Source organism: Saccoglossus kowalevskii, chromosome 10 (genome assembly GCF_978046115.1).
Source record: "Saccoglossus kowalevskii chromosome 10, keSacKowa6.1, whole genome shotgun sequence".
NCBI lineage: Eukaryota > Metazoa > Hemichordata > Enteropneusta > Harrimaniidae > Saccoglossus > Saccoglossus kowalevskii.
Genome location: NC_140650.1, coordinates 22,751,884 through 22,775,907, shown reverse-complemented (window position 1 = coordinate 22,775,907; position 24,024 = coordinate 22,751,884). Strand labels below are relative to the sequence as shown.

Here is a 24,024-nt window from a genome sequence, read left to right as displayed (position 1 = left end):
CCCTGCAGAGACCCTCCTCCAGCGCTTGGAGCTTTCTCAGGTAATAGTTAATGAAGACATTCTGAGATGTTCAGAACCTGCTCAAAGCATCTGCTCAAACGAGGCACCATACATCAAAGCCAAAGGGTTGGCTACTCTGCGCACTTCATGTGCCCTCACCTGGTGACAGGTCATTGAAGAAGCCGTAAAATGATATGCTTCCACGACAGTATCGGTAATCCCTGTGAAATGGTGATATTCAAAGCAGGGTGGCTTTGCCCCCCCCCCAATCATAAAGGACAAACAAGCATTACTCACTGCCCAAGACACCTTGGTGTGATCGAAGTACTAGCTCAAAGCTCGGACAGGACATAGATTCCGTTTCTGACAGTCATCCAAGCCCACTAAGTTAGTGAGGCGTGGGACAAAGATCGGATTGGGATTGATTCTTGGCAAGAAAAGCCCATCGGAGTCTTCAAAATAACTAGTGAGTTTATGAAGGAGCCAAAAAAAAAACTGTTTTCATAATGACATACTTCATGTTCGCCGATCCATAGACTTGAAGGGGGTGTCATAATACTGCTAGAACCATCGACAAGTCCTGGTCTGGAGGATTCATTAGGCCCTTAGCATGTGGCCTCTTCGAGCGGAAAGACTAAAACAGTTGTGCATAATTGAACTCGAGGCTAGTTTCAGTCCAGCAGACCAAACTGGGAACAAAACCGACTGATAACCAAGAATTGTCGATATAGATTTTTCATGTTCAAAAAAATACAAGGAAAAATCCCTACCTTGCCAATAGTGGGACGGAGATGATCAATCTCCCTTCCATTACATCAATCGATGTAGTCTCCAACTGTGCTCATACAAACGTCTAGTGCCATCCAACCTCCACGCATGAAGATGGAACAACACTGGGCTGATTGGGAGAGTGCCGTCCGGCTGAGAAAACAGATCCAGCAACTCCCCTGGGGACTCGACTAGAAGGTGGAAATGCGTAAGCGTCCTTGGGACTTCCAGAAATTGAATTAGCGCCTGTGGCAAATGCGCTTGTCTCCAGGAGTGACGGCACGGACGTCAGAAGCTTGGCATTCCAGTGATTGGCAAGCAGGTCTATCCGGGGACCGCCCCGGAGACGAATAAAAACGATCCACCACACCTTGGGGGTCTGCCACTCGGTGATCTAAAACCGAATATACGTCTCAAGAGGACGTCCACAGCACTGTTGCGTATCCTCGGAAGGTGATGAGCCATAATTTCATAGAATCTCCTCTGCTGGCTTCAACAACATGGCGAAACACGTCGCCCTCTAGCTGCATATGTGGTCGGTCACGTCATTTAGATTAGAAGGTCCATCAGGTGGCCACCCCACTCTGGGAGCAACGCATCCATAGTGAAAGTCAGCAAGGGATTCGTCGGATCTAGGGGCACTCCTCTCTCCAAGTTCCGGGCATCCTTCCACTAAGGGAGGGCCGCAAGGACTTGGTCCGACAAGTGAACCCTAAACGTCTGGTTCCACATGTGGGAAACCGGAGTCGTACCACCATCCGTGCCCAGGCAGCCGGTGAAGCCTTTAACAAGACTTGTCGGAATGTCCCACCACCAGGGCTACGCTTTTGGACCTCTTCTGACACTTCCCGCTACCGATCTTCTTCTGCCCCTTAGAATTAAGCCAGGGGCGCTTTAGATCCTCGCTGCTTCTGGTCAAAAACATGCGATTTTGGTTTGAATTGTTGGCCAAAAAAGGGCAAACAGCTCTAGCCAACAAGAATGATTGCTTCAATGAATACGATGATTCTGAGCAACCACCAATAATGACCATCGACCATCAGCCGGCCACACACCCAAGGCCCTCGTCTCCCGCTAGAGTAGGGTAGGTATTGCTTCTCGCTCAACCAAAACAGTTCCTTGCCAAGACTTGCAGGATGTGGATGTAACCCGGGCTTACTTTAGGCATTTTTGACCCATAATACATGGCATTGTTGTCTATTGTTCGACTTAAATCGCTTAAATATGCACCATGCAGTTTTGTGATATAGCGCCCTCTTGTGGTACACTTGTGCTACCTAGCATGGTTTTTGGTAGTTAGTATTTTGTGTGATTTATTATTTATTTGTATGCATTTCGACTTTGCAATTCAATAGTTTTGTAATTTTTTGCGTACTATGTATTATACGTGACAAGTTATGAAATTGTTATTCTGGAACATTCTGGAAGCGTTGCTCTGGAGGAGAGAAACAACGAACGACTCTCTCTCTCTTTCTCTTGGGGTTTCGCGCTGGCAACGTCGTACTGTGTCGTCGGGGAAGACTGTGTGGCCGCTGAGTGAAGATCGGAAGCGGATCGGGAATTCCGGGACAGAAGAGGTGCCTTGGAAGAACACTGTTGTTGCGGTGCTATGCTGGACAGCCAGATCAACCCGTGGCCGAACCTTGATCGTGACTGGTAGGTGAACTATCGCTATTCGGAAAGGGGCCCCAAAGCAACTTTTGATTGCAATCGAACGTTGAACAATTATCACGTGAACTTTATTGCGTCAAAACTTTGTGATTTACATCATTGTAACTTTTTGTGGGCAGTGGGAGCACTTTTTCTTGTTCTGTGTAGTTTTTTGTGCGTGGCCGCCGAGATTGCGTCATTCCCCCGTTACACGCCTCGTGAATTTTCCTAATTTTTCCCGTGCGTTGCCTGGGCTGTTTTGACCGCCGCTTGTGGTCATTATCGTAGGGAATTTTCCACTGCTTGCGCATTTCGTATTAGGCCATTGCGCTGTGTTGTTTCGGCTGGTTTTTTTGGCGAGATTCGTTTTGGTCGCTCTTTTGAGAAACCATGGCGAGTCTTCTGTTTTGGCGGCGTATTTGGGGCAGCGACGCGCTCTCTTGGTAGATTATATAGACTGCTGAGTCGATCGCACTTTGTGATGAGCACAGTGAGGCGATTTTGCTGATTTTATTGTGACGTTGTGCATTTTTTGATCATTGTATTTACCCCGCTTTGTGTGTGTGCGTATTTGGGTGCATGCATGTGCGTTTGTGCTGGGAGCTAGTGTTTACTGTGTGGACGTTGTTAACCTTTTTTTATACGCACACCCTGCTTCTTGTGTGGCGTAGGGCTGCTGTGGGCGGTATTTATTGCTTTGTTCAGGCATTTTATTTGTATAGCAGTTAGGCGTTTTATTGTATTTGGCGTGAGTGTTAGGTACTGCCAGGTTAATTTAGTTAATTTATAGGCAAGTTCCTGGCAGGTTAATTTTATATGATTTCATTTTTCCAGTGACAAGGCGCCACTGGGTTAATTTGGTCAGCCTGTTGGATTGACTTGTTTTGTTTACTGACTTGGTTTAGTTGCCAGGCCCTGTCAGGTTAATACTGTATACCTTTTGATAGCAGGCTTTACTCAATTGTGTTATGTGGCGAGGTTAATGTTGACGTTATTATATTAAATTGGCAGTATACCTGTCTCTGTTTATAACCGAAATATATGTGTTGGTTGTTTTTTTTGGGGTTGACTGATTCACTCCGTGACTGTATCTGCATACCAACTCCTCTACCCCGGACCATCAAGCCTGTCTTTGGTATGTGAGGCAGCCCCTGCGATTGTGAGGAGGAAGACTACTATTGGTATCCTGCGGAGTTTATTTAGACTGGTGAACGGAAGTTTCATCATCTGCCTCGCCCCGTCGGAGTCCCATGAACGCCGGAGGGCGGGGGTGGCATGGACTTGCAGGATGTCGCACATAGCTACTCGCTGTGCAGCCCAAAACTGGTCCAACAGCCCGAGGATCGTGGTTCGTTGCTTAGCACTCAGTCGGTCAGAACTTAAAGGAGTGAGCTGACGCTCTAACGAAGGAGACCCATTTTACAAAGTTGATGACCATGCAACATGGCCTTCCCGATCCGCGTACTCCGCCTTATACAACATTCCATAAAAAAAACCAAAATAAATTTTAAAAGTCACATCTCAAATGTGCAATTTCAAGATACCTGTATTGTTGCAAAGTCCTGGTCATACACCACAAAGCGTATTTCAGAAACAGAACTTGCAGGATTGTCATTGATGTATGCTATGACTTCTTCATACATAATTTCAGCAGTTACATCTCTTGGAAATCCTAAACCACCAGTACCAATAGCGGGGAAAGCAATGGATTTATATCCACTCTGTGCTGCTGTATTTAAGCAGTTTTGCATAATCTTCCTCAAAACCTGAAATATAATGTTACAGTAGTAAAGTGGAAATAACATACCCAATAGTAGATATTTAACAAAAGTTGCCTTGACAAACAACCGACAACAATTGACAAATCAATCTACAAGAATAACAACAAAACCATACAATTATTCAGATATTTGCCATTGTCGTTTATTTTTTAAACATTATTGGCAGCTTAGCTGCAGATTTTAAAAACCTATCATGGCGAATAATGGATATTGACAATGCTATGATAATATATAATGTTTTTCTAAAATGCCTCCCTAGGTCTTTATTAAAGCAATAAAGGGGGACAAACACATTGACTACCTTTGCATAAGACATAAACATCCATAACTTAACACGCTCAAATTACAAAATGCTCATTTGAGTAACCTATATTTCGTACCTGACTAGCTTTGCTTCCATTAGAATCCCATCCACAACATAACACATGGTAGATGTTATTACATTGCATGTTTCCTCCACTGGTCACAATAACATCCCCTGCTTTTGTAGACACACCACTTGTTTTTTTATTATTAATTTCTTGCTGTAGCTGTGTGCCTGCTGCTTGTAAGATGGATTTAGAAACTGCGCCAGTGTTGAGATTAAATGTGGGCTGTGTTGTGTTCACAATTACATCAACCTGTAAATAAAACAACGTTTCTGTCTTTAGGAATGACATGATTGGATACAGAAATGTAACCAGTTAATTCCACCACACTTCAACATATATTCTAGAAAATAATACTAAGTTTTAATAATATGTCCGTAGTGGTCTATATTATTATTTGTATTACGTAACTGGTAAACTATCAATTAAATCACAATAAATATAATTCTTACATGTCCGTGTTACTTCTCTAAGTCATTTGCTAAGCTGGCGATGATGTCACATGAGTGAGGAATTACGGAGTGTTATTTATTTATTTATTTATTTATTTATTTATTTATTTATTTATTTATTTATTTATTTATCATACTACACCAATGGATCATGATATTTTAACATTACATTTCAAACGATATATTTTTACAGAAAGTGCAAAGCAAGATGTGGGAATTGTTTGAATCGCAAGGTTTTGGCTCAATGTTTTATGTCGAGATTGAATTATTTTTAATAAAGACTGATTTGGTCTATAACATTGATGAAAAGAACAGTTCCAAACTTCAAAGGGTCTTAGTATGACATGAAAAACATGATTGAAGTTATTACAATTCATATTGTCCCAGAAATCTCTTGTGAGTTGTCACTGTCCCTGTGCATCTGATATACATGCAAACTGTGGTAGAATTCAGCATATTTGCTTGTATAAATTTATCAATATGATTATGTGATTTTCACCTTCTCTGAAGATATACTTCCTTTAACCAAACGAACTGTCTTTCCCTCTCTTATGCTAATTTCTCCTGGGTTTGATGTGACTTGGATACCACGACTTGAAAATGGAAGTTCATCATCAGGAATGGAAGATGTGTTTGGTGCCACGTGTTTTGGGCTACTATTTTGCTGTGCTGTTTTAATGCCTCCTGATTGCTGCCTTGCTTTATTTCGTCTTCCACCATGGGTTTTTCTTTTATCACGACCTGCATACATTGAATACTAATTTGTAACTATTTGATTGTGATAGTTGCATAATATTGAGCACACATATTTTCAGAATTGTTTTTGATTTGGTAAAGTTCTTAGATTGTGTTACTTATATTTACCTGAAGATGAAGGAGTAATGTTATCCTCTCCAAAATGTTTCATCATAGCATGCTTAAAACTCTCACAAGTATTGTCAGAATTATCCACCAAGCGTATCTCAAGTAATATACCCGGTGGAGTATTTTTAGCCCAGTCATCAACAGCACTGACAATAGTGTTTGTGCACAGATCAAGGGAAAATCCCATTGTCCCTGAACTGATTGCTGGTATGCCTATTGAGCTGTATCCCAACTCTTCGGCCAGAGTCAGACTGTTCTGCACTGCATCTGTAAGCAAATTTTCTTCTTGAGAATATGGATCCCGTACTGATGAGTACCCACTTTGATGGTTCACTTTGTTTGATGATGGTCCAACAGCATGAATGATTGCTTTACATGGCATCTTACCACTAGTCGTATGCACTGCTTGGCCTGGGTGCAGTCTTCCATGTTGTTTCCTTAAAATAGCTTCACATTCTTTATGAATTGCCGGCCCACCTAGTGATACAGAAACGTGATGCTGGTTAAGATCAATGATAAATTATCTAATATTATATATTTATCTATTTATAATTAAAATTATTATCTTGGAAAAAATCTATTTAACATAGTTACATGTCAGTTAACTCCATTAATTAAGATATGTATATTGGACAAGGCTGTTTACTAAAGCATTTATAGTGCCAATATGAAAAAACGGTATAATGTATCTAATTTACCAGTTTGTATTACCTGCGTCTGCAATTGCTTTAGATAATCCACCAGTATAACTCATATATGTATTTGCTGAATTGACAACTACATCAACAGCCATTTTTGTTAAATCGCCTTTGCCTACTACAATTCTTCTACCACCATGGATTGCATGCTGGCACACAATTTTCAGTGTTGGCTGTAAAGCAGCTTCTTTAAAGTGCTTCTCTGCTTCTTCTCCAGCGCCCTTTGTTTCAATTTCAGATGGATGATTTATGTCTATTTTGCAGTTTATTTCGTTTTCCACTAACTTAATAAGATTCTTTCCTTTTTCTTCCTTGAAGAGTTTTGGCATGCCAGGTTTGTCGACTGGATAAGGATGTGCATAGATAACATCAATTAGCTTTTGAACCTTCACTCTTGCTGTCTTAACATCATTTTCAGTACCTTTGAAAACGAATCCTACTGGACCATTGTATTTTGGCGTGATTTTGAATGGCTGGACCCTGGACTCAATCTGTATTTTGGATATGTCATCTTTTTTGTATTCAGAAATGTAGCGTAGTTTGCCATTTTCTGCTTCTACAAAATCTTCAATGATGGTGTGCACTTGAATGAATGTGTTTAGCTCAGACATGACCGAATCTGCATCAGTCTCAAAGCCAATAATCGACACCCTATTGTGCTCTTTTGAAATAATTACATTCTTTCTTTGTTCCAGATCTGATACCATGGTTTTCCATTCAAGTTGCTGTAAAGCTGCCTCTGACTCTGGTTTGATGTCTATTTTCAGTTCTTTTATGTTAGTTTTAATAATGTTAACAGCTTTGTCGAGGGTGGATTTGTCAATAGCTGAACATACAATCTCATCATCTTGTAAAAGGTAGCATGCATCTATTTTTACAGAACTAAAGTTGTCGTGTACACGTTTAGAAACTGTACTAGTTTTAAGATACTGCAACCATAATGTATTTGGTGGTTTCATCTTTATAGTTGATAAACGTTCCAATGTCTCGTACATCAATACTTTTGCCTTTGGTATATCATGGGGAAGTCCTTCCAAAGATAATGTTTCTGTTTCAAGAATGATCTCCACATCTACATCAGGGAGTTTGTCATGTACCAGATTTTTGTATTCACACACCTGAAGCTGCATTGCTTGAAGGGTATTTACTTTGATTTTCTCAGTGGTTCTCTCCTTTGCTTTCTGCATTTTATCTTTAATGTCTTTGACTACACTCTCTATCCTTGATTTAAGTTCAGAAACGTTATCAGACTTTCCAGTTAGGAAAACTGTGCATGATGACTGGTCCATGGTCATACACGCATCTTTATCCTGTGACCATCTCTTCAATTGAGCAACAACTTGGAGCCAAATGCCTTCCATTACAGGAATTGTGACACCTTTAAAACTCTGCAGATATTTATCCAGACCATTCTCCAGATCACTCATCCATGATTTGGTTATTTTGTGGAGATTATTTGTGTTTTCTGGGAGGTCTGGTGTCAACAACAGAACATCAGTTTTGTCTTGATGTGGCCACTCTACTCGAGCATATAACTGTTTCATGGTGTTTGTAAACTCTTCTAGGTCAGTATTCTTAATAAATTTGATGATATCAGGATTGACTTTGTATGGAAGTGGCTGTGGTATTCTTGGCATAGGTTCATCACAGGAGACAGTAAATCCAAGACATTCGTAATAAGGGTGGACATCAAGTTCAACTCCATTTATAACATGGTGTCTTGAAATTACCGATTTAACAACTGTAGGCGATATAAAATAAGATATTATTTGGTGTACATTTAATGTGGCAAACTTTTTAGTTGTCAAGGCCAAATTAACATTTTGTGTATTTAATTACTTTCATATTTCTTGTATTTACTGCATGCTATGCTATATAGTATTCACTGTACACTTAGATAAAACCATGTTGTGGGGTGGGAGGGTTTTGACCTCAAAAAGTTTCCATCCTACAAAAATGAAGTCAAAAAAATCTTAGAGTATCTGTATTCATTTTTTTCTATCCAATCAAAGACAAAAATAACAGAAAATTAAAGCTGCAAGCAGCATCACAGGGGCCCAAGTATAGATGCCATAAATAATGAGGTCAAATGATACACATGATACACAATTAGTTTGAATGATTAGTACCATGAGGTCGAAATGCAGTTGGTTCCATATATTTATTTGAGATATAAATGTTATGAATATTAATGAGTTCACATGACCATATATGGTCATCTGTTATTTTAATCAAATCTCTTGTCCAACGTTGCCATAAAAACAGAGGATTCGTCTTCCTAACTGCAACAGTGTTTGCGATATAACGATTATGCATATTAAGGAGCTCACATAACCATATATGGTTATCTGTTATTTTAATCAAATCTCTTGTCCAATGTTGTCATAATAACACAGGATTCATCTTCCTAACTACAACAGTGCTTGAGTTATAACAGTTATGCATATTAATGAGTTCATCTGACCATATATGGCCATATGTTATTTTAATCAAATCTCAGGTTCGCTGTTGTCATGATAACACAGGAATTATCTTCCTAACTACAACAGTGTTTGAGATATAATGGTTATGCATATTAATGAGTTCACATGACCATATATGGTAATCTGTTATTTTAATGAAATCTCTTGTTCACTGTTGTCATAATAAAACAGGAATCATCTTCCTAACTGCAACAGTGCTTGAGATATAGCAGCTATGCATATTAATGAGGTTAGAAGCCCCCCACCCCATGGGCGCGTAGCCACATGACCTAGCCATATGCCATTCAGGGAAAAGAATGTATCTAAAGAGTAGAATACACGTACAAAATTTTATTCCAATCGGACTAATACAAAACATGTAGTTGCATAATTTCAATTTTCACAAAATCCAAGATGGCGGCCAAACCACGTGACTTATCAAAAATATATTATTTTTTTCATATGGAGTTGAGGCCAGGCATGGTAAATATAAAAACATCTAGTAGTTCGTTGAATCACCTCTGAGAAACAAATGCCCAAACTTTTGGTCAATTTTCCTCAAAATCCAAGATGGCGGCCAAACCATGTGACTGATCTGAAATCTTTTATAGGTTTTTGAAAGAAATTGATATAGAGATGCCATGCAGCAATATTGAAAATAATCGCTCACGTGTGGCATGAGTGAAAAACTACTTCCTGTTGAGAACAAATCCAAAATGGCGGCCAAACCACGTGACCAATCATAATGAATTTCTCAAATCTAAATCTGCTCCATATGTAGAAGCTAAGTACTGAAGATGAGAACATTTTACTTGGCGGTTCTGAAGAAGAAGATTTTAAAGTGTTTTTTGCCGTTTTTAGGAAAAACAAAATGGCGGGAAAAGTCACGTGACCGCTAAAGTTTTTATTTCTATATACCATAAAAAAATCTAGACGCCTAGACCCTTAGAAAGTGGTCAAACAGCCACTTCCGGTTTTATTTCAATCTAATATGGCTGCCAAACTAATTGGCCAATCAAAATTCTGAAAGCATGTTGCACCAGTTCACATTAGGGACTATCAGTATAGAGCATTATCAGACCATTCCGTTCAGCGGTTTTCTCAAATGGCTTGACGAAAAAAGTTACGGAAGAAAGAAGAAAGAAGAAAGAAGATGAAGAAGAAAAAAACGAACAATAAGAATAGGGGCCACGCCCTACAGGCTTGGGCCCCTAATGAAAAAAGACCATCCAAGACAAGAACACCCACCTGACAACCAACTGCTATGCCATACTACTGTCCGATTATCAATTTGTATTTAATGGTGAATGTAGTCTGACTCCATGATCAATATTTATCAATTAAGTTTCAGTGGGGGTTGGGAAAAAAAATAAAGGAATTAAGTTTTTTATCCTACATTGAACTTTTGATGTTGTCCCTAAGTGAATAACAAGATGACCTTGTAATCCTATCACGTGACTTCAAAGTCAGCACGTAATAGTCTAAGAGAAGCTATACGCATGCATGCTATTATATATGGATTGCAATGTTCCCACGAAATGTAGGTTCTCAGGACGAGAGACATTTCACGAATATACACAAAATTATACGAATGGAATAACATAACAGTGTGTTGATTGAGTAACGAATATTAATGACCATACCTTGATAGTCTTCGAAGTATACAACAGCAACATGTTTTTCATGATCTAGTGTTACTTCTTCTACATCACCACCACCACTTTTTTTCTGATTCTCAAAATAAAATTCAATTGTGTCTTTAGTGATATTTTCTGGTAGATTTTGAATCAGAATACTGTCAGTTACAGTCACCGCTTTCACCACAAGTGTGGCACCATTCAGTGAACGTTCACTAACTTTCTGGACAATCTTTTGAAAATGTGAATCTGAAAAAGACAATTAGAAAACACATTTTGTTATATCCTTTTGTTACATCGTAATCCATGGTTTAAAATCATTATGAGACTATAGTATATGATAACTGTGTGTGATAAGTGTGGCCTTGTTATCACTATTTCATGTAAGGCCTAACGAAGTCGCCACTGTAGACAGACGCACTACCTACCACATCCCACTTACTGTGCTAAATGATGTATAGTGACCACCACCCCACAGTGACTAGATAGTAATGCACAATTCAAATATAGCTAACATATATAGCTATGTTTGAGTAACAGAATTAGTAACTAGAAATTCTTATCATCGTGATGTTGTAGCATAGCTGTCTCAAGGTTGGTTTTATGTGTGCAAGTTAAGTGACATGTACAGAAAGTTCCAAGCAAAATCATTGTAGCAAGTGGGAAACCCAGTTTGTCAATGTCTGTAAAACGATGACCTATGTTGCCATTGCCATAGTTACCGTTAGCATTATAGTTAGCGTCGGTCAGATTCATGGAGGATATGTTTATTGGAAGTATGTTTACTGGATGTAGCTTTGCTAGTAACATATGTGGTAAATGTTGTTGTTACATGAGCTTGTGAATATATGCATATATTTAAGTTCCTTTTCTACCGTTGCTTGATGTTTGGTAGTGAACAAGTTTCACACGTTAATATTGCTAAAAGATTATAACAAGTAGAACCAATCTGTGCAGGTTATAGCTACTACTTGACTGGTAGGCAGGGAATTGTGATCACGTAATTAGCGGTATGGTGATTTGACGAACTTGTATGGTATGATGGTTGAACGATAGATGCATAGTTGTGGTAGAGGCCAATGACAACTCATCATGTGACGTAGTGACAAGTTAAACAACTTCTGTGTTGAGCTGTTACAGGGGGAAATTTTGCATGCGCCAGAGAGAACCAGCAAGACCACTGATGGACAAATGACTCAAAAATCTGGTGAAGTCATTGGTTCATGAAAATTGAAGAGACAGATGATGACTGATGAATTATTAGTCGATAAGAGAATGTCACAGACCTGTCACACACACATGATATGAAAGGCTTAAGCAGGTGTTGAAGGAATGATTGGTAGTTGTACCATATATGTGAAGAACGATGGAAACATGTGGATGTGCATGGATAACCAAAAGTTTATATGAAGTGAGCCCAGAAACTGTACATACAATTGTATTTCTGGAATTATAAACATAGTGATTTGTCATTGGTATTGTGATAGCATGAGAAAAATCATCATGACACCTATATGTTAAGAATAATGTTTAGAATGATTTTGGATTTGACTGTAGTTTAATTTTGAGGATAATGACAATACTGTATCTTTCTTTGCATAAGTGAATAATAAAAAAATAATTAAATTCATATGAAATGCATAATAATTAGGAATTAGTCAACCTAAGAATCAAGGGAAAAATTCAGACAGATTATTTTCCATTAAAATCAACGTTATACCTTGTATGTCTTGGTTGTATATTACTAGCATTGTACCTGGTTCTTCACCAAATAATATTTTGGAATTGCCTTCTATGCCAGTTCTACTTTCCAGAAACAGTTCAATATTTTCTTTTGATGTGTTATCTGCAAGTCCTGTTATTAATAAACATTGTTTGTCCTTTGGTAGTTTCTTGCGCTTTGGTGGTTCTTTCACTGTCAGGGTTACATTATCAATAGTGTGTTGACGTTGTAGTACTTGCTTCTTGGCTAAAATACATGAAAAAACATTGTCAATAACAAGTCTCTGTTCAGTTTTAATGACTGTAAACATTTGTGTCCTGTAACTATTTACAGTTTATTTGTGTGATGCCTTTCTTTATTCTGTCCATGGCATTCATAATGCATTTTTAGCATGACACTGACGTATGTGTAAAGATTGAATGGAATCGTTCAAGGCATGTCAGATATATGATCCTGGAACTGCATTTGTTATAAGAAAATGTCCATACATTAGTGAGATCCAGTTCCAGTTTTGGTGATTTTTGAGCATTATTCAGCCATCTTGAATATGTATTTGATGTGTGTGTAAAATTGGAATGAAACTGCCTAGGCATGTCGAGATATATACCCAAATGAAGTTTCATTAAAATCTGATGAATGGTTCTCAAGAATATAGGAGGGGACATATCATTATGACATTATTGAAGTACAGAGAGATGTACTATCGGTTGATTGAGTGGTTCACTATTGTTGAAGAGGTTCTATATATATATATATATATATATATATATATATATATATATATATATATTTGGTAGAAAGATGATAAAATGTATTAAGGACTATGTTATGCAATTGCAGCCACTGAGATATATCAGACATAGAGGACTGTTTTTCTGGTGCAATTTACACAACAGAGTTGAGACATCTGTGATGGTGCATGTGCTATACATTTTTTTTATATTTGCCAGTTTGCTTCACACGCATATCAAAAAATGATTTACGTGAATATGATTCTCACATAATTAACGAGGTCACATGATCATGTGATAGGTCATGCTGCTGTGTATGAGATATTAATTATACATATTAATGTGGTAACATGACTATATACGGACATATTTTGTGTTAGTATCTCTAGTACAATGCCATTATTATTGCATTAATTGGTTGCACGTCCGTGTCCCCAACAGTGATTTAGATATGAGTTATTAATACATCATGACCATGTCAGATAACCTTGTCATATGATCATGTCACATGGTAATATGATAAATGTTAGTCATATATTGCCCGTTCTGGTTTATTCCAGAGCATGTATCAAATATCATTGAAATATGATGTTTAGTTATTAAGATAACTAGATAACCAGATATCTGTAAATCTAAAAATGAATTAATGCAAATTAGATAATTAATATACACAGATTTCAACCCTAAAACGCGAATAGCAGGTCTGCAGCATTTGCAGGAAAATGTGTACTATGTACCAAGTTAAAAGTTAGTTATTTTCAAGTTTGTAGTTAGTATTATTTGGTGGAATAAAAAATAAATGGAAAAGCAGTATATTTACTACATTATGCAAATTAGGCAACTGTCACTTCCAGTACTTGTCATGTTACTGTGCAATAACGAGTCACTGTGTGGCAACCCGACCATAAACGCATACTCACAGTTACTTATAAAATAAGACACAACAACCATAAATCATAATACCTGTCGATTTAATTAAATTAATTTTCAGAAAATACATCAACAGAAAACTGTGTAATAAATGTTAGTAAAAAATCCTCAATTTCGCCCGGACTATCAACGTTACTTTATTTTTCCAGAGATGTCTTCGTAAGTTGACACAAACCTTCACGACCCCATCCACCAAAATGAATCATGATATCAAACCACGTTCTCCACAGTAATCCCGTGCAGTATCAATGTTAAGAATACCATATTCTGAGAGTTGTCTTATGAGTTGTCACATGTTTGCCCTCACGCTTTAATTTCTTCACCTGAACAAAAAAGACGTGATTGCTGGGACCAAACTCACGATCATTCATGATAGATATTTGCCGATTATGGGGGAAACCAGTTAGGTTACAATTAAATGTTGTACGTATGCCTACAAGTGACGATTTAGAATAATCTCGTCCACTTTTCATGCACAAACTACCGTAGAATTGACAGAAGAGTTTGTTTAGCAGGTTCGCTAGCAGTTGTTCAAAGACGGACAGTCTGTTCGTTTCTCTATACCAACCTAAAATAAAATCAAACCAAGCTTAGAAAGAACTCCTTTGTGCTGAGAGTATTGGAGACACATTAAAATTTAATTCAAAATCACTTGTACTTGATGGAAAAGCTGAAAACTAATTATGCAAATCAGGAAATTAATATGAACAAATTTGAATGAGATCTGCGCAATGTAACAGACTATCTATGTACCAAGTTTCATTGGAAATCATGAATTATTATGCTAATTAGGGAATTACTATGAACAGATTTTAACCCAAAACTAATCAGGTCTGTATATTGTCCAAGAGCATCTATGTACCAAGTTTCATTGATATGTGATGGTTAGTACTTGAGATATGTGAAAGTTGAAAATTGGCTAATTACGCAAATTTGGTAATTAATATGCACAATTATTCACCTCAAAACTAATCATGTCTCTGCATAGTCCTAGAGGATCTATGTACAAAGATTGATCGAAATGTGATGACTAGTACTTGAAAAATCAAAAGCTAAAAATTAATTACACAAATTAGGTAACTAATATGTACTGATATTACCCTAAAAACTATCAGGTCTGTTCAGTGTCCTATGATATCTATGTATCAGGATTCATTAAAACATGATGATTAATACTTGATATATCAGTGGAAAAGCCGAAAATTGACTTATCATTATGCAAATTAGGTAAGAGCATCTATGTATCAAGTTTCATCAAAATCATGGTTCGTTAGATATAAGTGGAACAGTCATGGAACAGCTTAAAATTAGCTAATTATCAAGCAAATTAGATAATTAATATGCATGTGTAACGCCAAGAATATTACACAAACATGATGGTAGAGTTTAATGCAATGTCCTGTACTTTTTATTTCTGGACAAGTGTAAACAAAAACAAAAACCTGTGTATAATAAATAAATAATACAAATCAGTATACACAACATAAATATACATAAATAAACACAACATCTCAGGGGCACATTGCCATTCAGTGCTATGCCAAATAGGCCGCCAATATTGTCAACAATATAAACAAGGTGTTTATATGCTGTTGACAACATCAGAATAACACATAAAGTAATTAACCTCACTAGAAAATATATTGTATGGTTGACAATGGTTAACAATACTATAAAAATGTAAATAAAGTAAACAGGTAAACAATTATATAAATAAACCCACAAAAAGTACACAATCAAAACATACCCTGACTCAGTCTAGACAACCGCCACTGATAAACAGCTTCAATAAATAGTGTAGTTCAGTTTCAGCTAACAGTCGTGGCATCAAAATGAATGATTAACGGATTAATTTTCCGCCAACCTAGCAGAAGGCAAAATTCAAAAATGGACAGATGCTGAAGCATGACCTTTGATCGGTCAAAAAAAAAGTAAATGAAGAAATTGTTCTCCTATAAAAATAGTAATAAAAACCGATGTATGGTTCTTGAAACACCAGAGGAACACACGAACACACATACACACACCCCGACACACTTGTTAGGAAGTTAGCCTTATGTAAGATATGGCGCCCTCGGCGTCCATACTGATAACCCGCTTGTTTATACACTTAATGTATGCAGCCTCTTTCTGACTTCGAGGTGGAATATAAACATGGCGTCTTAGTAGCCCTGCGTACAGTGCTGTGTGTACGGGCACGCGTTCCGTTGATAGATGTCCCCACCACAGCCCTGCATACCTCCATAGACAAAGTCCGGGAGCGCACCGGAATTGGTGCGCAAGTTAAAAATAAGTAGTTTCCCGGTTGAATTCGGCTGAAATGACGATAGTTATCTGTAACAACCATTACAAAGTTATCTGAAACTGAAATGTCTTTAAAAAAACGACTAGTAAAGACGGACACGCGGAGGTACCGGAGAAATTATTCACCAAACGCCGCCATTTTTAATTTCATTCACGCGACAGAATGCGATAGTTTTTAGGGCAAAGTGGCCGATTTCAATGACAATTGGACTCCGAACTTGGAGTTCTGGATATATCTGGTAATCGATCATCATTTTTGGTAGCTGGGCATGTTATTTAATTACAGCCGTTCTGAGAATTATTCGGACACTCAGTTAGCAAAATGACTTGCAACTTTGCAAAACACTTTGGTCTTTGCCCAATCTAGACTTGTCGGCGCCACTTGAGTGACGGGCGCGTGGTTTGGGATTACTATTTCATAGGGGTTGTCGGCTTGGTGAATTGTAAGTATTATCTAGCGTACGTCCACAGCAACCATTCTTTATTTTTTATAATTATATTGTAATTATTTTCAGTAATTTTGAAAATCACAAGTTGGGTGTTGCTTAAATCTGTCGAAAAATGTCAACCACTCGCTCATTTTAGTCAGTTTTACCTGTTACAAAAATGGACTAAATATAATAACGGTCGTTATATCCCGTCATTTTCAAACTGCAGTTGAAAAAGTGATTCGATCAAGGAAGGCACTTTTGATTTGACAAAATCCATCAAACCGTTATAATCGAGTTTTCCGTTTGTGTATCCCTGACGTACTCTCCCACCTCGGTATAAAATCTGAATTTGATACATAATGCACCAGTAATGTAAAAGCAATTTTTAGTTTGGCCCAAAACTGTGGCGAAACTGCAGCGCGTCCCGCTAAGAAACTTTACTTTGAGCCTTCCCGCCAACGACGAGTTCATTAATACCTGGGGTTACTCAACACTCGGGAGTTGTTTTGTAAATTACGCTATGTCAGGTGGACTCAGATGGTTATAACATTTTAAAATAACACTTTGAATGCATATACAACATATAACCTGTTAATATATGGTAACCAACGCATGTCGTTTTGAAAACAGCGTTTTACCCGCATCTTGCAAGATAATGGAATGATTCCAATTGTGGGCGTGCCAATACAACGGCGCCATCAAGTCTAGATTGGAAAAGACCCAAATGTTTTGCAAAGTTCCAACATATATTGCTAACTGACTGTCCGAATAATTCTCAGAACGGCTGTAAAAAAGTTACATTTTTCAAAGTCCCGGACTTTGTCTATGGAAGTTCGCAGGGCTGTGGTGGGGACATCTATCAACGGAACGCGCGCGTCCCCGTACACACAGCACTGTACGCAGGGCTAGGCGTCTTAGATATGCTGTCAGTGTTCAGTCACTCTTCTTGGCATTAATTATCACTTCTGACACCATGTTATGGGTTCTGTTCATTGAGGCTGCATACATTAAGTGTATAAACAAGCGGGTTATCAGTATGAACGCCGAGGGCGCCATATCTTACATAAGGCTAACTCCCTAACATCTCCCTTCTTTTATCAACACTAAAGTTCAATGTTCACACTTTATGTTGATGCTTAATCAGGATGCTAAAAGTCATTTCTCATATGCAAAGATCTTGAACGAATCAAATATCGAATCAAAGATCGAACAGGGTCAAGTAACATATAACACTAACTGCAAAGACTCCCATTGTGTGCACACGGGAGTAAAACAAACACCGTTTAAATTAGTAAACACACGTTTGAAATTACGCTTTACGAACTATATTTTTGAGTACTACACGTAGTAAATAACGTAACTTACATTGGGAAGCTATCACTTCTCATTTCGTCTGTTTTACCGTTGCCCGCTCGTTTCGTTACTGCTCGATGTTGACAATCTCGTCTTCTAAGGGTTGCCGGAATCGTTTCGGTGGCACTGGTTCTGGCTCACTCAACAAGTCATAAACTTTAAAATTGAGATCAAAATTTGCCACAACGTCCTTTTCTTCCTCCATTTTGTTGTTTGTCGTGTCCACCGCAAGTCACACAGGTTTAGACTACTGTCGTCTGATGTTTGTTATGGTCCGAGCAGCTGATCGCGCGCGTTCAATGAACCCTGTGTCGTCACAAGAAGCGGTGTAGAAGGACGCCGACCGGCAGCGTCGTTGTGTCGTCACAGACCTCATTCAGCACAGACCTCATTCTCCTTCCCACCTTTCCAGAGTTCCTTGCGGTTTGATCACCGAAAGTATATTCGCAGTAATAGAACTCAGCCTGCGCAGACCTGTGTCATATGACGCATTACTACCCGATTTTGGCGAGAATAGCGCTCCGCTGCCTTTTTACACTAGTGTTTATACACGGAACTTGATAATATTTTTTCTCCAATTTAAGTTGCTTTTTTAACGTATTGTTTAGTGACTGAAATATTAATGTTATTAATAATTCAATCTTCGAAACAACAGAAACTAACACATAATAATGATTATTCAAATTTGTTTTTGAAGTTCGAAAGTACTTGCGTAATTTCCGGTTTCAACTAGTTCGAATTTAGAAGTCCTTGAACGCGATAAAATCTCGCGTAGAACGCCTTCCGAACCAGACACTAGCTTTGCAAACTTATTGCAAATTTGCGCAATTTGAGCCCAGTTTGTTTTTAAACGTTTTCCAAGTTTCAAGTATCATTATTTAGAAAACAGACCCATGAAACGATTTAATATTTCTGTAAAATACGTGCCAACCGACGACTGAATTCGCAAAGTTCGAAGTTTCGAACAAACTCCCGGCACACCTTGCGCGATATGGGGGGTTTTTGGGGTCCGTTGACAAATTGATTCAATTTGTTTTCGTATAATGTAAACAAATCATTAACTTAATCTGGCGATTTTAAAGTTTGGACCCCCCATAAAAAAATCCTGTATCCGCCCCTGGTTAGATCGCCGAACATATATGTTCGTAGAAATAGAACTCTGGGAGATTGGCGAACTCCGCACAGTTCAAAGTTCGATACGCGTTACTTATCATTACTGCACAAAGCAGGAGCGTTTTCGATTATTCGCCTCGGGGCGCCCTGAGTGACCCTTCCTCGAGTCAGCTCAAGGTGCCTCAAGGCAAGGAAATAAAATAACACAATAAACGGCCTCGAGAAACTAAAGTCAGTTAAACAAAATGGCAGACCGTGAACATATACGCCCTATTTTAGGACTGTTGGTACAAATATTTGTGCAGCAAACTGAGATGCTAATGTTGGCTCTCATTATGAATAATGACGATGCATTTGGGCTGCTATTTGCAAGAAGAGCAGCTGTTTCGCGCATCCCGGGATACGCGAAAACCGTTGTTCCGCGATACGAGCCAGATGATTTTAAAAGCTACTTTAGGTTGGAAAGGTCGAGTTTTGATATTATTTTAAACGCGAGTTAAACTTTTGTTTACATATGCAAATTTCCTATTTGCACTCATTCGTTCATTGGTTACAGCTGTTATTTAACAGAGAAACAGTTATCGATTTTTCTGTGGTATTTAGGTAAGTTTATTTTATTTCAGTAACTGTCTCAAATTGTGTTTCGGTGCTTGAACGAGCATTATAAATCGAGGGAACAGATAAGCATGTCAATTCTTCTAGTTTTGATGTGTACATGTTTTTTAACTTCTCGTCATGTAGCTCGATAGGGTCTCTTCCAACATCCTATTCGAAATAGCCTAGTTTGTAATACACAGGAACTGTAGTCACTCGGTTACTTTAATAAGACGTGTCATGCCCTGACTCCGAATAAAATTTTTCAGTAATTAAATTACAATATATATGACTTGAGTTAGAACTTAAAGTGCAATCCTTTCATAGGTGCCAAAGCATTAGATTTCACAATAAATGACTAAGTTTATAAACTTACTATAACCTTTGTGTTCTATGTCTGTTAGACGCGGAAAATCGAACCCATTCAAGCCAGAATTGAAATATTCCCCAGAGTACAAGATATACGGTAATGTTAGGAAACCCCTTTCAGTGAACTCATAGTTGCTGTGAACGTAGAAAGTAAATTAAGGAAATAACACCGAATAAATGGCAAGTTAAATACTACGTCAATAATTACTGCGTTCGTGACTCGAACCGGCGTTTCCTTCCAAAATAAATACGTTAACAGAACGTTTTTTCTCCCGAGTTTTAGTGTACCACGTGCGCCATTTCACTACAATAACATTTCCTTGCAAAACACAGTCCGTGATAAAATAGTTTATATTTATGTTTTTACATGCTGGCATTAATAAATAGTTCGAATGTCACATATGTGTTTTCCACTTTTTGTAGTTCGGTTTCAAATGAAACAACCACGGAAAAATGACCACAAAATTAAAGGCTGCCTGTAGCAGAGGTACTATTGCGTAAAGGGCAAAGACCTATTGGAAGGAGATTGGTATATCGTGTGCCGCATTCACGGGGTACCGTTTGACCAATCAGAACGCGCAATTTCAGTATACGGCAATGCACGGCATTATAAAATAGAAATAATAAGGAAGCGCAGCCTATTATTTCCTAAATTACCTTCATTGCTTTCAAAAGTTAAGGTCACTTTTTCTGGATCATCTTTGTCAATATTAATTAAACTTCCTCCGCCTGATCTTCTTCTGCTTTCAAAGTACAGTTCCAATACATCTATACTTGTGTCGGGATTGAATCCTGTAACTTCCAATCTACAGTCTTCAAAGGGATCCTCATCACTACATACGTCTTAAAAATGCACGAATTAAAAAAACAACATATGTCAATTAAAAAATAGTACGGCAGTATTTAGTTCGCAATATGTAAACATCATTGTCTATCATCGAACATTATTTGTTGAGTATTATTTACCTTCGTCATTAGCAAACGTTTTACTTTCTGATTGTTCCACTGACTTCACTACAACTGTTGTGTCATCGATGATATGTCTGGGTTGTTTTAAAACTCTCACAGCAGCTGAGAGGGAAAAACAGTACAGCGTTGATATATACATAAATTAATACTGTCGGTAACACTTGGACGGAGCTAAACGGCTACTTACGAATGGCGGTTACCGTAAGTGTAATGTAATGTAATATAATACGATTGTACTCACAATCACGTTTTTCGAAAACCACGATAAACTTGTCACCTTCTTGTCGACATTCACTGACATCCCCACCTCCAGACCGACGTTTGCTGTCAAAATACAGTTCTATTGTATCTAACCGAGTGTGTGGGTCACAACCAGACACTTCTATAGTACAATTAAAGTCACTATCATCTGAAATAAACAAACACGCTTTATAAAACATTATTTGAGTAGTTCGGCTAGACGTTTCCAAGAAGTGATGGGGAATAGCGTTGTTTACCAAATACCAAACATGACGAGAATTTGTATCGGTCTAGTTGATGTGAGAGCTATTTTACAGTTTGAAAGTCTAAAAACTGAAATATATGGACAGTGGTCAACAGCAATATAAATAGTACTGTTTAATCATCTTCAAAAACAGGCGTTCATTTTGTTCATTTGGCGTTAGGAACTAATATAAACTTTACCTTGTACATTTTCATTGTCTTTCATTTTTGCTTTTTGCACCTTTACTCTTCTGTTGTTAATTACATGTGTGGGATTTTCCAAAACTCTCATCATGACTGAAACGGAATTGAAAAACAAATTACTGGTGATAAATAGATAATAAATATGTATACTGTTAGCAACACAACAATGTGATTATTACAAGAACAGAACGGTTATATGCCTGAAAATGCATACATTTGGCTTCACTGACATCTGGCATTTGACAAGTACATAAAGAAAACAATAAACAACACACATTTCAATAATAAAATTAAGTCAATTATGTATCACGAAAAGTGATAGATATCAGTGTGAGGCATATTTTATTATAAATGCTTCTCATGAAAATTTCAGCATAGTTATAGTTAAAAATTTGACATTGAAACTACAGAAACTAATTAGTACTACCATCTTGGTCTTCAAAGGATACAAAAAACCTGCCATCCTCCTGTCGACATTCGCTGACGTCACCACCTCCAGACCGACGTTTGTTCTCAAAATACAGCTCTATTGTTTCTGACTTGGTGTCTGGATCACAACCAGACACCTCTATAGTATAATTAGTGTCAACATGCATTTCTGAAATAGAAAAGAACATGCTAATAACTTATTAGCTTAGTATATGTCAGTATCCATCTTTATTGTAGTTATGAAAGAGTCGGCCTTTATTGTGTAGTAGAAAGTTTATTTACAACGATATTTTTTTAAAAACGATTTCGGGTTTCCAGAGCGCCTAGAGCAAATGTTAATATGTTCAGAAAACAGGTAAAAGACAATAAATTTACCTTGAAATTTTCTACTAGATTTAGTATCTGATTTTGCTTTTCGTACCATTAAATTTCTGTTGTTAATAACATGAGTTGGTTGTTCCAAAACTCGCATCCACGCTAAAAAAAAGATAAATGTCAAGTGCATTTAAATAAGCAAAAGTACCTAAAAGACAGCATCCTGGGCAAGCTTGTGCTTCGTGTATTCTTGCAAAAAAAAATACCTAGCTCACTTTACAGACAGCATTAAAACAGAAAAAAATATAATATTCTTACTAACCATCTTTGTTTTCAAATGTCACGAAAAACGTGTCACCTTCCTGTCGACACTCACTGACGTCACCACCCCCAGACCTACGTTCGTTTTCAAAATACAGCTCTATTGTTTCTGTCTTAGTGTCCGGATCACACCCAGAAACCACTATAGTACAATTGATGTCAACGAGCACTTCTGAAATAGAAAAGAACACACTCATAATTTATTACTCAGCATTTCACAAGAAACTAATATTTTATACACACATCACAAGGGTGACCAAGGCGATTGTCGACGCAGGTTGGTATCTAACAATCCCGCCCCCACTCCCTATATTTAGGGGGGCCTATGCTTGTTCCCTCATTTTTTTGACCCCCCCTCCTATCTAGGGAAAAGAAGAAAATTTAACCCCCCCTTTCACGGGCTTTTCCGATGAATTTCACCCCCTATCTAGGGATTTTTTCAGTCTAGAACTCCTTTCTAGGGAACTTTTCATTCTAGACCCCCCCTATAAACCTCCCTTTTTTGTATATCTCGGGAAGTGTTTTGAAATACACCCCCTATTTTGAGAATCTCGGGAAAACAAGCAAAAAATACCCCCTTTTCTACGATTTTCTCGGGAAAATGTTCCCGAGACAGATCGTCAAAAAGTACCCCCTTTCCCGAGAAAATGGGAACGCGCATGCGGCCCCCTATGGATCCTGAGGGGGGGGGGGGCTAACAATTTTGTAGTAATGGACACAATTTTGGGGTCCGCATTCGGCTTTCATTATATAATAACAAGTTTATGTACAGCAACATTTTTTAGGAAGGTGAAAACAATAAATTTACCTTGAACTTTTCCACCAGTTTGCGGGATAGATTTAGTAGTATCTCGTTTTGCTTTCCGCAACATTATTTGTTTGTTGTTAATAACATGGCTTGGTTGTTCCAAAACTCGAATCAGAGCTGAACAAATAATAAATTTCGTATGTAAATATGAATTAGTAAAATTGTAGTAGTAAAAGACAACAACAAAAAATAGCGGCAACTCGGACATTTTAAACTGGAGTCATTATAATTTATATGCTTTCCCATTTCGTAAAACTGTAAATCATT

At 37.8% G+C, this 24,024-nt stretch overlaps 1 protein-coding gene across 1 annotated transcript in view; it reads right to left on the bottom strand.

Moving 5' to 3' along the window:
• Positions 1-24,024, bottom strand: part of LOC102801482 (protein mono-ADP-ribosyltransferase PARP14-like) — a 183,447-nt gene that overhangs the window by 12,624 nt on the left and 146,799 nt on the right. The window contains exons 21-31 of the mRNA XM_085504376.1: positions 21,882-21,977; positions 21,439-21,606; positions 21,195-21,299; positions 20,886-21,071; positions 12,401-12,649; positions 10,687-10,929; positions 6,595-8,322; positions 5,884-6,360; positions 5,519-5,760; positions 4,580-4,819; positions 3,963-4,184 (exon numbers count right to left, since the gene is read on the bottom strand). Coding sequence (XP_085360502.1) covers positions 3,963-4,184; positions 4,580-4,819; positions 5,519-5,760; positions 5,884-6,360; positions 6,595-8,322; positions 10,687-10,929; positions 12,401-12,649; positions 20,886-21,071; positions 21,195-21,299; positions 21,439-21,606; positions 21,882-21,977 — 3,956 coding nt within the window. The remainder of the gene's footprint in view (positions 1-3,962; positions 4,185-4,579; positions 4,820-5,518; positions 5,761-5,883; positions 6,361-6,594; positions 8,323-10,686; positions 10,930-12,400; positions 12,650-20,885; positions 21,072-21,194; positions 21,300-21,438; positions 21,607-21,881; positions 21,978-24,024) is intronic.